Source organism: Muntiacus reevesi, chromosome 14 (genome assembly GCF_963930625.1).
Source record: "Muntiacus reevesi chromosome 14, mMunRee1.1, whole genome shotgun sequence".
NCBI lineage: Eukaryota > Metazoa > Chordata > Mammalia > Artiodactyla > Cervidae > Muntiacus > Muntiacus reevesi.
The window spans coordinates 63,338,115-63,358,333 of record NC_089262.1 but is presented as its reverse complement, the minus strand read 5'-3'; the positions used below and the strand labels follow the sequence as shown (position 1 = coordinate 63,358,333).

At 45.2% G+C, this 20,219-nt stretch overlaps 1 protein-coding gene and 1 long non-coding RNA gene across 5 annotated transcripts; one reads left to right on the top strand and one right to left on the bottom strand.

Moving 5' to 3' along the window:
- The first annotated feature begins 4,866 nt into the window (after window positions 1-4,866).
- On the top strand, window positions 4,867-12,938 carry RPL26L1 (ribosomal protein L26 like 1). Of its 3 annotated transcripts, none has more exons than XM_065905768.1 (4): window positions 4,867-5,812; window positions 6,318-6,494; window positions 11,760-11,900; window positions 12,618-12,938. In XM_065905768.1, the coding sequence occupies exons 2-4, from the start codon at window positions 6,327-6,329 to the stop codon at window positions 12,744-12,746; spliced, it is 438 nt and encodes a 145-aa protein (XP_065761840.1). In that variant the 5' UTR covers window positions 4,867-5,812; window positions 6,318-6,326; the 3' UTR covers window positions 12,747-12,938. The 3 variants fall into 3 exon arrangements, with proteins under 3 accessions (XP_065761840.1, XP_065761839.1, XP_065761838.1); XM_065905767.1 differs by lacking the exon at window positions 4,867-5,812 and adding an exon at window positions 5,859-5,922; XM_065905766.1 differs by lacking the exon at window positions 4,867-5,812 and adding an exon at window positions 5,865-5,918.
- A 5,531-nt stretch (window positions 12,939-18,469) lies between these two features.
- LOC136146716 (uncharacterized) lies at window positions 18,470-20,162 on the bottom strand. Of its 2 annotated transcripts, none has more exons than XR_010659037.1 (3): window positions 20,060-20,162; window positions 19,630-19,881; window positions 18,470-19,090 (listed from the first exon to the last, which is right to left on the bottom strand). It is a non-coding gene; the product is annotated as an uncharacterized lncRNA (long non-coding RNA). The 2 variants fall into 2 exon arrangements; XR_010659038.1 differs by having other exon boundaries at window positions 20,004-20,117.
- Window positions 20,163-20,219: the final 57 nt, after the last annotated feature.

The following is a 20,219-nucleotide window of genomic DNA, read 5'->3' as shown; positions in this document are numbered from 1 at the left end:
AGGAATGTGTACATGTCATCCAAAACACCCTAACTATCCCCTCAGTTCAGTTCAGTCGCTCAGTCGTGTCTGACTCTATGACCCCATGAACTGCAGCACGCCAGGCCTCCCTGTCCATGACCAACTCCCGGAGTTTACCCAAACCCATGTCCGTTGAGTCGGTGATGCCATCCAACCATCTCATCCTCTGTCGTCCCCTTCTCCTGCCCTCAATCTTTCCCAGCATCAGGGTCTTTTCCAATGAGTCAGCTCTTCGCATCGGGTGGCCAAAGTATTGGAGTTTCAGCTTCAGCATCAGTCCTTCCAATGAACACCCAGGACTGATCTCCTTTAGGATGGACTGGTTGGATCTCCTTGCAGTACAAGGGACTCTCAAGAGTCTTCTCCAACTATCCCCTAGTAACCACAAATTCATTCTTTAAATCTGTGAGTCTGTTTCTGTTTTGTAAAGTTCATTTGTATCATATCTTTTTAGATTCTGCATATAAGGGATATCATATGATATTTCTTGTTCTCTGACTTCACTCAGTGTGACAGTCTCTGGTCCATCCATGAACATGTTGCTGCAAATGTCATTATTACATTCTTTGAGTAATATTCCATTGTGTATATGTACCACATCTTTTTCCATTCCTCTGTCAGTGGACACTTAGGTTGCTACTGTGTTTTGGCTGCAGATGCATTTTATGTTGATGAGAAACCTTTAAGGTAATGTGTGTGTGTGTGTGTGTGTGTGTGTGTGTGTTTAAGCTGCTTGACATGCTGGATCTTATTTTCACAAACAGGGATCAAACCCATTGCCCTTTGCAGTGGAAGCATGGTAATGTGTGTGTGTGTGTGTGTGTGTGTGTGTGTGTGTGTTTAAGCTGCTTGACATGCTGGATCTTATTTTCACAAACAGGGATCAAACCCATTGCCCTTTGCAGTGGAAGCATGGAGTCTTTACCACTGAACTGCCAGGGAAGTAGCTGGTATCGTTTTTATGATTTCTGAACCAGTTCTTTCGGTTACCTAACCAAGTGCAGACTATAGTGTTTTCATGGGAGAGGATTTCTCAATCAGGTCTTATGATACAAACCCAGAGTGGGTTAGGTGATGGGTTGGGGGCTGTGGTGGTTCTGGCAGAAATCGATTCTCCTGGGGAGGTGAAGCAGCTGCAGAAGAGGCCAAGTCGCAGATGTGCTTCAGTGAGGCACTCACCTGAGCTCACATGCTGAGCTCATGCTGCTTGGGGGCAGAGTGGAGCTGGGAAGCTTGGGGAGAAGTAGGCTGTTGCCGCAGGGCTTAGAAGTGGCAGCTGTGTAGTTAGGTTTTATAGCTAAACGTCACAAGCTTGTTTTTGGTTCTTGCCCGAAACAAATGGCAGGCCACTGGCAAGCCTGATCCCTTCTTAAGAAGCTGGTTCCTTAGCCGCTCCTGCAGACAGAAGCCAGTGTGACGGGCCTGTGTGGAGAACATTCACCCCAGATGCTCCGCTGCCCCGCCCCTCCCAGCAGTTGTCCTCTGTCAGTTCTGTGTGATGAGGTCATGCACTGTATTCTGACCAAAATGAGTGATTTTTATCTCAGCTCTTGTAGTAATAGCTACCAGTGGTTGGGCAAGGAGTGCTGGTTCAGGCCTTGTCTTTCTTAATCCTCACAGCAGTCCTACAAGGTGGCAGCTACCTCCCCCTTAAAGGAGAACAGAGACTTAGTAACTCATCTAGGTCACACAGTTAGCACGTGGAAGCTGGAATTCAGACCCAGATTCGCACACCTCCAGGGTTATGAAGAATTGTACGCTTCTGCCTTACTACCCATGATCATCCCTGTCCAGAGAGTAAACTGCCTCCTCCCCCTAAGTGGCCACCCACTCCAGTACTCTTGCCTGGAAAATCCCACGGACAGAGGAGCCTGGTAGGCTACAGTCCACGGGGTCACAGAGAGTCGGACACGACTTTACTTTCACTTTCCCCCTAAAAAGAGGGGCTGGGATTGAAAGCGGTGAGGGCCCTTTTGGGCTTCTCTTTTCTCCCTTTTAAACAGCCTGCAAAGGAAAGCTGAGTTGAACACTGGGGGACTTGATTTTTTTTTTAATAGTTTGTATTAGCGCTGAGGTTTGTTTGTTTTTTTGGCAGTGGTGAGTCTCAGCTATAGCACACTAGATCTTCAATCCTTTAGGTGAAACATGCAGGGTCTAGTTCTCTGATCAAAGGTGGAACCCAGGCCGCCTGCGTTGGGAGCACGGAGTCTTAGCTACTGGATCACCAGGGAAATCCCATAGGGGGATCTTCTTCAGCAAAAATTTTAAACCCTTACAACATGATTTTAATTACACAAATAATACATGCTCATAGCCCCACTGGAGGAAAAGCAGAAAAGAGGAAAAAGGGGAAATAAAGGAAATTAAAGTCACCTGTTATACCTGAAACTAACACAACATTGTAAATAAACTATAACCCAATAAATTTTTTAAAGATAAAGAGTAAATGAAAGTAGGATTAAAAATAAAGTCACCCACAATGCCACTAATCAGGGATCATTTTTAATACTTTTGTGATGTTCTTCCATAAACAGAATGGAACCATGCTGTTAACATTATTTTGTAGTTTGCTCTTTTTCTCATGTAATAGGCACCTTCCTATGTTAGTAACAATGGATATCCTCATCATCATATTGGCTGCAAGATAACAATAATGATATTAGGTATCTGATAGTGAATCATGCTTCCATCTCATTCAGAACCTGTTTCCTCACTTGTAAAAGGTACACTCTAAAGGGTTGTTTACTAGATTAAATAAGGTAATGTTTATAAAGCACAATGTCTGACAGTAAATGCTCAACATAATACAATAAGCTGTAACAATAATGGTTCTCGAAATTTCCTGGCAGTCCAGTGGTTAAGACTCCACACTTTAACTGCTGAAGGCCTGATCCCTGGTCAGGGAACTACAATCCCATGAGCTGCATAAAGTGGCAAAAAACAAAACAGCCCTAAAAATTAAGCAGATTATTTCTACCATGTGTTAAGTGCTTACTTTGTGCCAGACATTGTGCTAAAGGTTCACAGACTCCTGACACCAGACTCGAAGTGGGGACTCTTATTGTTTCCATTTGACAGATGAGGAAAGTGAGTGACCAAGAGGCTAAATATCTCACCCAAAGCTCCAGGGCCAGTAAGTGGTAGAGAGCCAAACCCAGGCAGTCAGAATCCGGGGCTCTCACACTGTTCCACCACATTACTCTCTGCCTCGGAGACATAAAAATGTTCCCCTGGCATTCCCTCTGAGCCCGGCACTATGCTAGATCCTAGGGCTTTACACCAGTCTCTGTGCATGTTTTCAAGGTAGGCATGAGGCAGGATAGTAACCATCTATCTGTTAAATTTATTAAATTCTATTAGAACAGCAGAATCTCAGTCTCTTGTCATTTTATTTGGGATGTCCCTTAATTCTCTTGAGCCACAGGAGGCAGAGGCTTCCCAGGTGGCGCTACTCGCCAATGCAAGAGACATAAGAGATGCCAGTTCGATCCCTGGGTGGAGGAGGAAATAGCAACCCACTTCAGTATTCTTGCCTGGGAAATCCCATGGACAGGGAGCCTGGTGGGCTGCAGTTCATGGGGTTGAAAAGAGTCAGACATGACTGAAGCAGAGGGCAGAGGGTGGGGATAAGGAAATGGCCCCCTCTCTGGTTGACAGCATATCTTGGTAATCTTGGGTTGTAATGATCTACCCTCACATGGCTGCCCCTCACCAGTGAGGCCCTGCTCTCCTTGGGAGCAGGGACCAGATACCACTCCTTCCCATATCTCTTTGCTCTAGCCCTAAACCTGTGCCTCCATGTAGGTGCCACATACATGGCAAATAAATTAATGAGCAAATGGATGCATGTGTGGGTAAATGAATGAATGTGATAGGGAAATAATGAATGAACCAAGAAGGGGCCAGTGAGCAAGTGAATGAATGAATATGAATGAACAACTTCTTGGGTGCTTGGGTCTGATGAACACTGTAAGGGCTACTCTGAAAACTCTATGACCATCTATGTGCAGTCAGTCATAACGGCATTTGCTCCCGCCTTGCCCATAGGAAGTGACTTCCTTTTTACCCCCACCTTAATTGAGATATAATTGAACTATAACATTATGAAAGTTTAAGAGGTACTGTGTGTTAACTTGACATACCCACATATTGCATCATGATTACCACAGCATTAGTTAACACCTCCAACACGACACATAATTGTGTGTGTGTATGTGTGTGTGTGTGTCTACCAGGAGTGGAAGGAAGGGCTCCAGCATGACCAGGCGGGGCGAGGTGGGCACAAGGTGGGCAGGGGTGGGTGGGCCCAGGGTGAGTCGGGCAGGGCAATGACTCCAAACCCTCAGGGTCACCAGTTGGAAGAATCCTGGCTGTATTACCGAGTTTTTAAAGACTCACGGAATTTAAAAAGGGAGAGCGAGCACAGCTTCAGTCGGCACGCGCACTGCACGTGTTTGGATCAAACAGAAAGCTTACAGTTCGCGTCACTGGGAGTCAGTGGCACAAGTCTGATTCTGGTGTGGCCTGCCCTTAGGGCCATTGTGGAGCAGGGCCCACAGAGAGGCCTCTCCTCTCTAGGAATAATCTCTCTGCCTGCATGCTCAGCCCTGTCTGACTCTTCACAACCCCATGGACCGTAGCCCACCGGGCTACTCTGTCCATTGGATTCTTCAGGCAAAATACTGGAGTGGGTTGCCATTTCCTCCTCCAGGGCAATCTTCCTGACCCAGGGATCAAACCCATGTCTCCTGTGTCTCCTGCATTGGCAGGCAGATTATTTTACCACTGAGCTACCTGAGAAGCTACCTACCTGAGCTACCTTAGGAATAATAGCTGGTTGTAATTGAGTGCTATGTGCCAGACACTGTTCTGAACACACGAAACCAGATTAACACACTTAGTCTTCATAACAATTCAACTAGTCATCTACTTAAGATCATCCCCATTTCACAGATAAGGAAATAGGCTCAGAAACAGACATCTGCTAAGGTTCAGCAACTTGAAGAGCCACTTGAGTTCATGTGTCATTCTACAACCCCAGCTTTTCTAAATTGGGCTAAAAGACTGGGGGGAAGTTTTGCAAAAACAAATGGTTGGTTTGTAATGTCCCTCAAACAGTGGGGCACCTCAAAGTCTTTTGTGAGGGGGAGTGCTTGCTCTGAAATCAGAGCCCCTGATCCCGACCTAATACTGTCTGATTTTGTAGGGCTGTGGTGAAACATGCAAATTTGCTTTTTGAACAGACTTCTCAGTGACTGTGAAGAAGCAAGTAAGCCAATTGCATTTAAAGCACCACAATGTTTAACCACCCCGATCATATGCCTAAACAACCTGTGAGGAGGGTAACAGGGGCAAAGAGTTTTGAGTAAGAAAGAGACTATTAATAATGTACCTTTAAAAAGAACAGGTGGCTTGCATAGTTGCTCAGCTATACGAAATCTACCCCCGCAATGCGGAAGACCCAGGTTCGATCGCTGGGTCGGGAAGATCCCCTGGAGAAAGGCGTGGCAACACATTCCTGTATTCTTGCCTGGAGAATCCCCACGGACAGAGGAGCCTGGTGGGCTACAGTCCATGGGGTCACTAAGAGTAAGACACGACCGAGCGACCAAAACACACATCAAGAGAACATCAACAAGGCCTTACTGCAAGCCCTACAAAATGCCCTTTCTCCCGGGCAGCACCAAGTCACCGGGTCTCCGGGCCTGATCCCCGGCGCCGCCTGGCCACCCAGGGTCCCTGGAAACGAGCCACTGCGATCCCACCCCAAGCCTCAGGGGGCGCTATTCAGGTTCGTTCTGATGGGAATGGAGCATTGTTTTCTTTCTGCGCTTGCGCAGCAAGGAAGCCTCACTTCCGTCCCTACGCGCGCACCGTCTGAACTCGGCGGTCGCTCGGTAGGTGAGTGGAGCTGGTGAATTCTCCGGCTACGAAGCCCTGCGCTCCACTGGACTCAATCCTGTCTGCCCGGGGGTCTACCCGCCGCCCCAGAGATCTCTCTGCGTGACCCCCAGCCGTGTATTCTTTTGCGGTCTGAGCCCTCGTCCCTCAGCCTCAAGGCCCCAGTGCCGCCCCCTCCCCACTCCCGTTTAGTTAAGCATGCGCCCTCCACGCTCGTCTTGCTCTGTGTAACACCCAGACCTTTCATATCCTTCGCTTTCCTCCCTCAGTCTCCTGCCGAGGCCACCTCCCTAGAACCCCTGGGCGGGGATGTAGCGAAGTGCCCCGGATGGAGAGAAGGCCCTCTCTTGGTACCCCACCAAGCGTCCCTTCGCTCCCTCTGCCTCTGTCTGCAGGCGAACACCATGAAGTTCAACCCCTTCGTGACCTCGGACCGGAGCAAAAACCGCAAACGTCACTTCAATGCCCCCTCCCACGTGCGCAGGAAAATCATGTCGTCTCCACTCTCCAAGGAGCTGCGACAGAAGTACAACGTCCGCTCCATGCCCATCCGCAAGGACGACGAGGTCCAGGTACTTGTCTCCCGGGCACTAGTTACCCACCTGCGTGGCGCTCGGGCGCCGCCTTTGCCGGAGAGTGTCACCAGTGCCTGGACGTGTGGAGAGGTCAGACACTCACGCGCCCTCAGGACCGGGGCAGATGATGTGACCCTGCAGGTGACTGCAGTTGGGGCCCGGAGTCACCAGAGAGCGCCTGCCCAGCTTAATTTAGAGCATTCCAACTCAATTCTTTAATAATAATAATTTGAGAAGTTTTGCTTTGCTTTCCTTTTTTAGTCCAGAGGTTGCTAGTTCCCAGACACTGCTCAGGGCAGATCTTTGAAGGGGAAGGTGTTGGAATAAGAGTAAGGTTTTGGCAACATTGGGTTTAGTGGAAGGTCACGTTTGAGAAACGGGGGTTTCCCGACCTCCGCACTGTTGCCCTCTTGGGCTGGGTAGTTCTTTGTTGTGGTGAGCTCTCCTGTGCACTGTGGGGTGTCTGGCAGCACCCCCGGCTCCCCCCACGCACTGTGGGATGTCTGGCGGCAGCCCCGGCTTCCCTCATGCACTGTGGTACCAGTAGCAGCTCCGCACACTTAGGGTAACCAGGACTGTCAGTGTTTCCAGGTATTGTTCCTGGGGGTAAAATTCACCCCGACAGTCTCCCCCAACTGAGAACCATTATTTTAGAGAACGAAGTAAGGAATTTAGTGTATCTCTAGGGGACTGGGACTTGGACGGTTTGAGGAGGAAAATATTGGAAGCAGGAGGTAAGTTAGGTTGAGAATGTAACAGGAATAGAGTGGAAAAAATAATTTGGAAGTATGGTTCAGCCACTTCTCTTCTGAATCTTTGCCATCAGACATGTTCTAGAATGGAGGAATTGCAGATGCCTATAGGTGCTAGTTAGGGATACGCAGACTCTTCAGTTGTTGTCAGATTCTTCAGTTTTGTGAGACCTAGAAAACCTGGATTCTTTGTTTTATAGAAACTGCTTTTGGCTGAGATCACCAAAAACCTCTTTATGACTAAGTTCAGTGGTCCCATCTTCGTCTCACTGTCCTTGACTTTTTCAGCAGCATTTGGCATGGGTGGCATCACCTTACTTCTTGAAATAGTCTCTCTTTTTAGCTTCTGTGACACTTCAAGCTCACAGTTTACTTCCAACTTCCCAGCATCCATTGTAGGTTAGTTCTCCTCTGTCTGATCCCTAAATGCTAGAGTTTGTCAGGGCCTGCACCTGATCTTCCATTGGCTGGCCTACATTGTCTACCAAGGTCTACTTATACCTAGTGTTTTAAATATCTGCTCACCTTCCTCCTTTATATCCTGGTTCAAACCACTTTTCTGACCACAGAGCTAAGATCTAACTGCCTGCTGAACATCTTTATTTGGATAGCTCACAGACCTCTCAAGCTTCTTATGCATGAAATCCTGACATTCCCACTGCCTCTAAAATCTGATTCTCCTCCCATCTTTCACACCTCAATAGGTGATGCTCTATCTCCCCACCTGTATATACCATAAACCTTTAAGTTATTCTTAACTTTCCCTAACCCCTCTCTTCTGTCACTATGTCTTGTTGATTTTACTTTCAAAATAAGTCTTAAATCTGAAACTTCTTTATATTTCCATTTTAGTTCAAAGCATCTTCACTCCACTCTTACCCTAATCCATTCTATACAGATGGCATTATTTGCAAATCAGACCCTACTTAAAACCTGTCAGTGGTACTTGATGTGCTAACTGTTAAATCTAAATCATTGATAAGGCTCCAGTGATCCAGTCCAGGCCTAACTCTCCAGCCTCATCTCACTTTATAAGCCCCCCACTCGCACTGTGCATCAAACCCATCAGTCCTCTCGGGTCCTCAGAACGCGCCCTCTGTCTGGAGTGCTCTCCTCCCCGTTGCCTGACTCCTCCCTTTGCAGGTCTTGCATCTCAGTGTCTTCCCGTGTGCCCTGTTCATGGGTCATATGTTTGTGTGTTTACCTCTTAACTGCTTACTACTCATCAGACCAAGCTCCCTGAGGCCAGAGAACTTTTCTGACCTCAGTGCAGAGCCGTTATTAAACGGGTGAAAACGATTGGATGGAATTGGAACGTGAGATAAAAGGGGGCATGAACTGTTTCCTTTTTAGATATGAACACAATGAAACTCAGGTAAAATAATAAAGAATAATACAGAAAATGAGTGTCCAGGCCAGGAATACAGGTCTCTTAACTCTAGAGGTCATACAGGGTAAGCATGTCTCCAGCCAAGAAAGTAAAATAGTCCAAGTAGGTTTGTTAAAACTGCCTTTTCTCTTGGTCTCTTCTAAGTCTCACCTGCCTCTTTCTCTGAGTAGCCGAGTCTTCCTCCTACTTTACAGAGGGAATTAAAACTATCATCTAGGAACTTCCAGAGCTCCTGGCTCCACACCTTCTGGCTTAATACCTGCATTTCCACCCCTCCTGTCTTCATTCTCTCCTGTTATAAATCCTGTTTCTATCTAAAGCTCACCGTCTGCCACTGAATGTGACATCCACCACTCTCTTCTCCCCTCTTCAGATCCTTCTATCCATTATCTCCTTTCTCTACAGCTTGCTTACCTTTTCCTCCATACTTGTTCATTTAGACACAGTAATGTTTCCCCTTCTTAAATAATAAAAGATTATCCCTTAACCTCACAACCCCGTAGAGCACATGTCCTCTTTCCGATCCTCTTCAGATCCAAGCTTCTTGGGCCAGTCTTTTCATCTTCATCTTTCACCTCTGGTAAATTCACGGCCTTACCATAAACAACTTTCATCCCTCTGCTTCACCAAAAGCACTGTAGCCATGACCACCAGTGACCAGCTTGTTGTCATCTGTTACTTTATCCTTCCAGTTCTTTTGGTTTGACTGTTCCACAGCATCTGACCTTCTCTTCGCTCCTCTAACACCATACTCCCTGGTCTCCGTTTATTCGTGTATGGTTTATGTTTCATCGCTATGTGGGCTTTTCTCTAGCCGTGGCGAGCGGGGACGGCTTTCCAGTTTCAGTAGGTGGGCCTCATTGTGGTGGCTTCTCTTGTTGCAGACCAAGGGCTCCAGGTGCAAGGGCCTCAGTTGTTGCGACCCACAGGCTTAATGGCTCTGTGGCACGTGCAATCTTCCCAAATCAGCGATTGAACCTGTGTCTCTTGAATAGCCAGGCAGATTCTTTACCCCTGAGCCACCAGGGAAACTCCCTGGTTTCCCATTCTTTCAGACCACTTGAGTCTCTTGTAAACCCTTCCAAAACGTTGGCTTTTCTTAGATTTCTACATTCTGCCCTTGTCTCACACCTGCAGTTCCCTGAGTGAAATCAGGCTTTGCGTTGCCATCTCTGCGGATGACTCTCAGGTCCTTGTCGCCAGCCCAGTGGGCCTTCCCGCCGTGTATGGAATCTCATGTCCATGCCTCTGGGAGAGGCACACCCATACATCCAGGTGCACACCTGGATGTCATCCTCGCCTGGTCCCCGCACCTTTCAGTCCATTGACTGAGTCTTATCCCATCTCCTTCCTCATTAGGTCTAGTGTTTAATCTACTTTTTATCACAGGTGTGTTCCCTTGACTCCTTTTTAACATCTGTCTTTAGTCATGATGATAGTTAATAGGGCCTTTTCGCAGACTTTCCACACGAGGGTCTCTGGTCATGCGGTCCGTGATGGATTTACAGTGAGGCGTGCAAGGCTGTTCCCTTTGCAGCCTGAAAATCACCTTGGAAAACTGGACAATGTAGGTAGACATTTAAGGAGTATTGAGATTCTCCATTTCTTTACATGTGGTATTTTCTCTATGCTTATGTGGCTGCTGTTTATAATAGGCTCGTGCCTTTAGGAAAACCATAATCTAGTTGATTTTTAGAATAGAATTGGAGTATGAACAGATGTTTAGTGTGTGAAAATAGCCCACAATGTTTTATTTTTTTAATTTATTTTTCATTTATTTTTATTAGTTGGAGGCTAATTACTTTACAATATTGTAGTGGTTTCTGCCATACACTGACATGAATCAGCCATGGATCTACATGTATTCCCCATCCCGATCCCCCCTCCCGCCTCCCTCCCCATCCCATCCCTCTGGGTCTTCCCAGTGCACCAACCCTGAGCACTTGTCTCATGCATCCAACCTGGGCTGGTGATCTGTTTCACCCTTGATGGTATACTTGTTTCAATGCTATTCTCTCAGATCATCCCACCCTCACCTTCTCCCACAGAGTCCCAAAGTCTGTTCTGTACATCTGTGTCTCTTTTTCTGTTTTGCATATAGGGTTAGCGTAAACCATCTTTTTAAATTCCATATATATGCATTAGTATACTGTATTGGTGTTTATCTTTCTGGCTTACTTCACTCTGTATAATGGGCTCCAGTTTCATCCATCTCATTAGAACTGATTCAAATGAATTCTTTTTAATGGCTGAGTGATATTCCATGGTGTATATGTACCGCAGCTTCCTTATCCATTCGTCTGCTGATGGACATCTAGGTTGCTTCCATGTCCTGGCTATTATAAACAGTGCTGTGATGAACATTGGGGTACACGTGTCTCTTTCAGATCTGGTTTCCTTGGTGTGTATGCCCAGGAGTGGGATTGCTGGGTCATATGGCAATTCTATTTCCAGTTTTAGCCCACAGTGTTTTAATTTGACATTTTAATTTTTTTATGATGATAAAATATTTGTGTTAACTGTAGAAATCTTGAAATGTAGACTAATATAAATTAAGAATTCTACTTCCTGCCTAATGGCAACCATTATTGACATTGGGATATATTTTCATCTTGTGTATACCATATATATGAAGCATATATGCACAAGATTCAGACTGTATTGTGTTTAGCTTTGTACTCTTTTTTTCTCTGAAGGTCATATCTTGAAAATTTCCCTAGGTCATAAATTATTTTTTGAAAACATGGGCTAAAAGATGGTTGCATGAGAATCTCAATATAATTTCTTTCTTTCTTTTTAAACTGAAGTGTAGTTGATTTACAATGTTGTGTTAGTTTTATTTTCAGGACTAGTTGTGTGATGACCATCCTACTTCAAGGAATGTTTTGTTTAGGTAAGAGAAGAAAAAAATCCAGGTGAAGAACCTCCACCTGACTTAGAATAATAACACAGAGCAGATTTATACCAGGGGGAAAAAAGGCTGATTTTGACTGCTAAGATTAGTCTGTTTTTTGTGCAGAAAGTTTCATTGTTCACCTGTATGTTCCTGATCATTAGTTTCCTCACTGTGATATTCAAGCATTAGAAATGGGGAGAATTGACTTTTGTGTTTTCTCTTAGGTGGTTCGAGGACACTACAAAGGTCAGCAAATTGGCAAGGTAGTCCAGGTGTATAGAAAGAAATACGTCATCTACATTGAACGGGTGCAGCGTGAGAAGGCCAATGGCACAACTGTCCACGTGGGCATTCACCCAAGCAAGGTATGGCCCGGGGCCACACAGTGGTAGTGGCTGAGTACCCCAGCATCCCTGCCGGAGGTGCTGGGTATCAGCATTGCCCACACAGGCAGATGAGATAAGGACTTCAGAGGCAGGTCAGGCAGGCTTGGTTGGTTCACTGGCTAGGGGTAGCATCAAGGATCCAGATTCTTTTCTTGTGTGTTCTGTCATTCTTGGTGATGGCCCATCTGCAAGCTGGTAGCAAGAGTGTTGGAGGCAGGACTTCCCCACGAGGGAGTATGCAGAGGGACTAGAGAGAACACCTCTTCCCTCAGTCCTCACTCCCAACTAGTGGAATTGACCGTTCCTCTCTTCAACTCCCAGCTTACACGCTGTACAGTCTCTCCTCCAGAGTTTCAGATCCTTAAGGGTCTCACTCACCTGTGTGATCTCTATATCGCCTAGTAGCTGGTGAGAATGCAGTATTTTTAAAAACATTGCATTTTGCCAGCCAAGGGATGATAGACAAACCATCCGTGTTGATAGTATAATCTTCTACAACCTGAATGATCTTTGTATCACTGAACGATGTAAATGGTCCCTAGAACTACAGGAGTTAGGGGTAGGAGGATGGGTAGCAGAAGAAGGAACCCAAGCTGCTATCATTGAGGGAAGATCCGCTGTGTGAGATAATTATAGTTTTAAGTCCTTTCCCCTTAAAAAAGAAATCAAGATCTGTTTGTTTTCTCATCCTAACAGGTGGTCATCACCAGGCTAAAACTGGACAAAGATCGGAAGAAAATTCTTGAACGCAAAGCCAAATCTCGACAGGTTGGGAAAGAGAAAGGAAAATATAAGGAGGAACTTATTGAGAAAATGCAGGAATGAATATACCCTGTTGCACAACCGTGGTTTATCTGTAGGTTTTTTGCCTGGCGTGTAGTCCTTTAAAAGTTTTCAAGATGTCTCTCCCTGGAGTATTTTATCTCCTTCCTGTTTTGTTATTATTATTTATGTGGCTCTGTAAATCCACTTCTACTGTTTTAATTAATAATTTTATGAATAAAAATTGGAAATGTTTTCTTGTTCCGATTGGTATTTATTCCTTTATAGGTAAAATCCATCTTAATTCTCTGTTCCCCAACCTTTAATCTACAGAGAGCAGCACAGCAGCAGCTGTGAATTAAGACGGCCCTGCTCCTGCTTAGACCCTCATGCTGACAGGTGGACAGGACAGGGCTCTGAGGTCTGCCCTGCTTGACGGAAGTCAGGATCGGCCTGGCAGGCACCAGGCCCCACCGAGAGCAGCGCTGCTCAGCGCTCCCACTGTGGCCTGCCAGGCTGCCCTCTGGCCACTCCCTCTCCTCCACACCCTAACCAACCCAGGGACGTGACGCTCCCGCACCCGGCTGCCCAGTCCAAGTCTTGATGTCACTGGTGCTATTTCCATGTGACTGAAATGCCCTCTCCTGAAGATGATTCAGAAGACTGATGGCCTATAGGCAAGGCTTGACTTGGTTCACAGATTTTTTTTTGTCCTATTGTTTTCATAACTTTAAAAATTAATTTCCAACATATGTAATGAGAGCACAGAGAAATCCAGACCTTTTGCTTCATCTGGCTGCATGAGGCCCTCAGCCTGCACAGCATCAGTGTGTGGAGATGGGACTCTTCCTGTCCTCACTGGACTCCAATCTAACTTCTAGTCATTCCTTAAGATTAGCTTCAGAGTCACATCTAAAGTCCTCCCTTGTCCCTGTGGTAAACAGTCTATTGATTAATGCATCAAACAGCCTTTATGGCTCTCTAGTAACACAGGGTTTATCTGACACTGATGTTTCTTAATACATGTTGGTTGACTGCATTATTTTCCATTTTGACTGCTGCAGAAAATGAGTTTAGGTTAATTGCCCAAATCCCAGAGAGTGTAAGAGAGAGCTAGGATTTGAATCCAGGCCTCAGTGCATCAATGGACATTGACCTCCCGTGTCAGTCCCCTCTGGTATTCCTCCCTCTACTCTTGTCAACCCTTTATCAGAGTCTGATAAGAGCCTAGACGTACAGAACAGGAGAATTTTTGTGTTTGTATCAATAGTGCTGTAGTGGGAACAGCACTGTCAGCAGCCATCAAGTGCCAACTGCAGCTCTGCCACTGGATGGTCAGAGGCCTTTGAGCAAGCTGCTCATCTCAGCTTCCATTTTCTCAGTAGAAGAAGACGTCAATCACTCAATTATGTCCGACTCTGTGACCCCGTGGACTGTAGCCCGCCAGGTTCCTCTGTCCATGGAATTCTCCAGGCAAGAATACTGGAGTGGGTAGCCATTCCCTTCTCCAGGGGACCCTCCCCACCCAGGGATCAAATCCAGGTCTCCTGCATTGCAGGCAGATTCTTTACTGTCAGAGCCAAAAGAAGATAATACTTGCACTGCCTGCCTGTCTCACGGAAAATGCAGAAATAAAATGCCAGGATCAAATGGGCTATTTCTGAGCAGACTTTGAAAGTATGAGTGTATAAATTCTAATATTGCTATTATTATTCAGCATTTCCAATTCTAACATTCACCTTGCACTCAAAGAAGTAAGATTTTTCACAGAAGATCAATAAGATCACAAACCACAACTCAATATACATGTTCTGACTGCAGCATTGATTTAAGAGTGAGCAGAATGATACCAGCTCTGGAGTCAGATGAATCAAGTCCTGTTCTGGTCTTTGGACAGTCCTTTTTATGAGCCTCTGTTTCCCTACTTTATGTAAGAAGCTAGAAACACTGATCTTCAAGACTGAAAATTAAAGTAGCAGTCCACCAGGCCCCCCTGATTTTAGGAGTGATATGGGTGCTTGCTAATAGTCTCTACCTCCTTGCCTGCAGATTCTGTGATGCAGTAGATCTGAAGAGAGAGGCCTCTTTGGGTCTTGCATGCATGTGTATTTTTCACATGGCCCTTGTATGATACTTAGGACTAGGTAAATTTGGGAAATTGTGTATCAGGATATATACAAATCACAGCACATAAAATATAGTAGGTGCCCAAAACGTGGTGACTATATTAGCATACTGAGCTGTATGTCTAGCAGGCATAATGAATAGGTCAACCAGTAAGGACTGGAGTTTGTTTTTTTAATTTTTGTCTTTACTCTTAATAACACATGTTTTAGGCCCCCAAATTTGAATAAAAGTCAGATTTCAAACTAGGTTAAATTTATAGTAAGATAATATCTTCTGATTCCTGGTCTGGGCCCTAGGCTCCAACCATTATGCTCACCATTACACTTAAATGATGATTATTTCCTAGGAATCAGATTTGGTTTCTTTTCAGCAACATGTTCAAGTGATAGATAAGAGTTTTGAGAACTGTAATCTCCCCCAAATCACACCAAACTTCTTATCATCAGTCATGTGAATAACAGTGCATGATCAAGAGCAGGAATTCGGCATCAACTGAGAGTTAATCCCAGCTCTGTCATCTGCAGGCTGTGTGACCCTGGGCAAATAGCCTAACCTCTCTGGGCCTGTATGGTCATCTATAAAATGGAGATGAACTGAGTACCTACCAAATAGAGTTGTCAGGCTTACTACTTGGGATACTGTGTGTGGAGCATAGAGAACTCAGCTCTAGCTACTGTCTTTCTGAGGAGACTGCAGTGGGTTTGTCTGCAGGAGTAGGGGGAAAAGTTTTTCTCCAGGGAGTTTGGATAAATGCCGGTTCTTGACCAAAGCGGGAGGGTTTGAAAGCAGCAGTACTGTGCTTGGGCTGCTGCAGGAAATTGGGACTGTAGAACGCCAGCTGAATGGGCCTGCTGGATGAGCTCAGGCTGGGGAGGGGGGTTTAGCATGTTTCCTGGAATGAGTTTGAATTAAGTAGTTTCCTACTGACTTATTCATCAAATTTGTAGATGTCCACTTACATGAGTGAGTCCCCCTGTTATTTTGGAAAGACTCCAAACTTTCACACTTCAGATAACTCCTTCTGAGTGTCTGCTTTCATAGTACACTGGGGTCTGAGATGTTCAGCTACAGGGCTTTCCACGTGAGTTGGGTAAGCAAGGAAGTAATCATATCCGGGATCCAGGCAGAACTTTACTAACCAAGAGTCCTCTGTACTCTGCTGACTACAGAGTTGAGCAGTCTCAATCTGGTAATGGTTTGGGTCTTTGTTCATTGTTCTTTTTAATTAGTTTTTTTCTTTTAAAGAAAAAAACTGAACAGAGGAGACTGGCGGGCTACAGTCCATAGGGTCGCAAAGAGTCAGACACAACTGAAGCGACTTAGCACACACACATGTGTATATAGTACAACATAAAAAGGTACAAAAGGTGTACAGTGAAAAGTAAGTTTCCTTGTCACATTGACTCTTAGTCACTCAGTTCTCCCCAGAAGCAGTCACTGTTTCCAGTCTTTTGTATCCTTCTAGAAATATTCTATACATACATGATTGGGTTTTTACTAAAGTCTGGTCCATGAATAAGTCTTCATGAGAATGGCAGGTCATCCAAATTTAAATAGCTATATGAGGTTGATTTATTTCCTGAACACCATAATTACAATGCAAATACGCATCAATATAAGTAAAATATTATTTGTCCATCAGAAATAACTAAATCAACTACATCCTAGCCTATCCCTAATATGAGGGCAGCTAATTCTACAACAGGTTTTCAAAGGTCTCATCTTATGCGTTAGATGTCTCTATCTTTTAAAGTAGTGTATAATTTAAGGGTTTTGTGTGTGTGTGTGTGATTTACTATTTGAGATAGAAGAGGGAGTATGGTTTACTAGAAGAGCAGGAGCTACAAAGACCTACATACAGATCCCAGTTTTCTCTCTTAGAACAGCTAGACTTTGAGCAAGTCACAAATCTGAGCCTCCCTTTCTTACTATGTAAAATGAATTTAATAACACCTATTGAGGTGTTGTGAGCACTCAGTGAGACAGGTAATTCAAAGCACCTTGTTTCATGACTGACGAGAGGCCATCAAAAAATGGTAGCTGCCGTAATCAGTGGCGTCGGCCCACAGTGCATACTCTCTACATATAAGAGGAGTAAACAGCAGTAAACCATGCTAGAGTTTCCGCTTCTCCACTAACTTCCAGCCTTCTCAGTCGGCTTGGAAAGGAGCTTTACAATGTGGCCTCCTAACCCTGTGTTCCTGTTTAGGAGCTCCGTGGGGTCTGCACGGTAACCTTTCAGCCCACCTTGTTTGCTCTATCCTACTGAAGTTGCCTCTGAGACTCTTCCTCTAATTCAAAAATTACTGAGCCACGTCCCTGGTGGTCCAGTGGTTGAGAATCCCTGCCAATGCAGAGGACACGGGTTCGATCCGTGGTCCAGGAAGATTCCACAAGCTGCGAAGCAACTAGGCCCACGCACCAGAGCTACTGAACGCAGCCCACGCGCCCTGAAGCCCAGGCTCCGCGGAAGAGAAGCCGCTGCAATGAGAAGCCCGCACACCGCCACTGGAGGGCGGCTCCCGCTTACTTCAACTAGAGAAAGCCCGCCGGCAACAACAAAGACCCAGCTCCGCCAAAAATAAAATAAATAAAAGTTACCGAGGACCCAAAGACCTCTTTTATGTGGATTACATCTGTCAAAGTAATTACCATATTAGACATTAACATTGTAAGATTTATTTTAATCCATTTAAAACATAATAATAAATCAAAAACATGTTAATGTCTTTATGGAAAATAACTACCTTTCCCAAAACAAAACCAAAAAAAGTAGCCATTGTGCACAGTTCCTTTATGTCTGACTTAGTAGAAAACAAATGCGTTCTTATAATGCTTCTGCAATCAACCCATTGCTGTGATGTTCTGGGTGAAGCAAAGGAAGAAAATTCAGTGTCAAATTCAGCGTCACATAGATTGGTAGTTAGAAAAGAGAGGACCTGGCCGACCCACTGGGAGAGTCTCTAGGACTCTCCAGCAGTCCTGGGACCATGCTGCCCAAAGTCTCATTTTTTTCTTGCAGGAGACTTGAAAGCAGAGAATATTTCTTCATTTGGAGGGTCACTGAATCCTAGCTCTTGGCCTTCTCCACAGCTTTCATTTGGAACGTGTAATAAAATGTTTTCGACAGACTGACTGATAGAGGGAGCTATTGGCCAATACTAGCCCACATATAGAAATAGCCAGATTAAAGTGTTTTCTCTTTCACAGCGGCTGAAACAAATTTCAGCCCGGTGTCTGAACAGAACCGGTGTCTGAACAGCTACATGCCTGTGCTCCTGACATCTGCTTCTCAGAGAGGCTGCCAAGAAGGTGAGGCAAAGGTAGACTTACCAAGATCAACTTAAACACCTGCATTAATTTAAGAATGGGGAAAATTTTTTACAATAGCCAAAAAAGTGGAAGCAACCCAATTATCCAACCATGGATGAATGGAAAAACAAAATGTGGTATGTACATAGAGTGGAACATTATTCAGCCTTAAGAAGGATGGAAATTCTGATATGTGCTACAACATGGATGAATCTCGAGGACATTATGCTCAGTGATACATAAACCAGTCACCAAAAGACAAATGTTCTATGATTTTACTTACATCAGGTATCTTGAGTAGTCAAGCTTATAGAAACAATGAAGTAGAATGATGGTTGCCAGGAACCAGGGGAGGGAAGAATGGGGACTTGTTTGGTGGGTATAAAACAGTCCTGGAGATCTGGTGCACACCCGTGTGAAGATACTTAACAGTATAGGAGTATACACGTAGCAGTGGTTAAGAAGGTATGTTTCATGTTATGTATATTTATAGGAACTACTAGAAATAAGCTTTTAAAGAGAAATGGGAAGAAAGATCAAGCTTTTTTCTCTAATTTAGTTCTGGCTGATGTCACCCTTTCTTAACTATTCATTAAAGTTGTACAAATGTTTATTGAGCACATTCTAGGCATAAAATGCTTCTAAGGAAGATAGATCAGTTAAACAGCGCCCATTCTCAAGGAGTTTCCCCTCTACTAAAGGGTTAGTTGATTTATACACACGAAAAAGTACAAGGCCACATGACATGCATTAACAGAATGAAATAGGTCTTGTGAAGGTGGTGCCTGGAATGGAACTTAAGAACAATAGAATGTCTGCTGAGAATGAGTTGTTGGGAAGGGGCAGGGTGAGCACAAACGAGACCAACTAGTTTTCTACCTTTCCCTTCAGGTAAAAGGTTTGAAATCTTGTTTGAAGAGATGTCAAAGATCTTTGGTCCAGCTTCCCATTTAATCCAAGAATTCATTCTAGTTGAATGAGGAAAGAAATCAGGAGGTAATTCAAAGCAGGGAAATGTGACTATCACAGGGAAATCATGGTCCAGGGTAAAGCACGCTGGGTTGGTTTACAAATTTGCTTTCCATCTTGCTTTTGCCTGAAAGCTCTATCAACTTCTCTGAGAATTGTACTGCCCTGGTGGCTCAGACAGTAAAAGCATCTGCCTACAATGTGGGAGACCTGGGTTCGATCCCTGGGTTGGGAAGATCCCCTGGAGAAGGAAATGACAACCCACTCCAGTATTCTTGCCTGGAAAATCTCATGGACAGAGGAGCCTGGCAGGCTACAGTGACACAGGGTCGCAAAGAGTCGGACACGACTGAGTGACTTCTCTTCCCTTCTGTTCCAAGGCTGTCACATACACTGAACATGTGTGCAAATCCTTGGCAAGCGTCAGAAATTCCTTGTCACCTTCTTCTTACTACCCTGGCTAATCTCTACTCCTCTTTCAAGGTTCAGCTCAAGACTGGCTTGGGGTAGAAAAGTCATGCACAGTGGTCCAACCTACCTTCACACTGCATTCAGTGGCCTGCTCAAAGTCCGTCATTTTCACCAGCCTGTGAACTCCCTGTGGGTAGGTGTGTCTGATTCCTGTAACCCTCCAAACCTGGCACAGTCCACGTCATTCACTAGGTCAGTAGTTATGAGCACTGGCCTTGAAAATCACACCAACAAAGGTTGAATCTTGGCTTTGCTACTTAGTAGCTATGTGACCCTGAGCAAGATCCTTAACCTCCTTCTTGGGCCTCAGTTTCTTCACCTGCAAAGTGAGGATAACAATTAACGGCGCCATAGGCTGTCGTGAGGTGTTCAAAACGAAACTCAAGCACTTAAAGCCTATGACCCAGTGGCTACCACACAGAATTCTGAACAGAAACTTACTATGACGTTCTCTATATATGCTTGTTGCATAAGAGGATAAGGCTGTAAATAGCTACACTTTTCTTACAAGGGCCACCTTCTTATCTGAGAACCTTGCTGAGCCTCTGATGACACACCTCTAGCTCTGGGGCTCTAGACCCTTACAGAGCAGGAGCCCGGCGGTCTCCCAGCGGAGGGCGGGGCGGAGGCCCGCGCGCGGTCACGTGGGGACGCGGG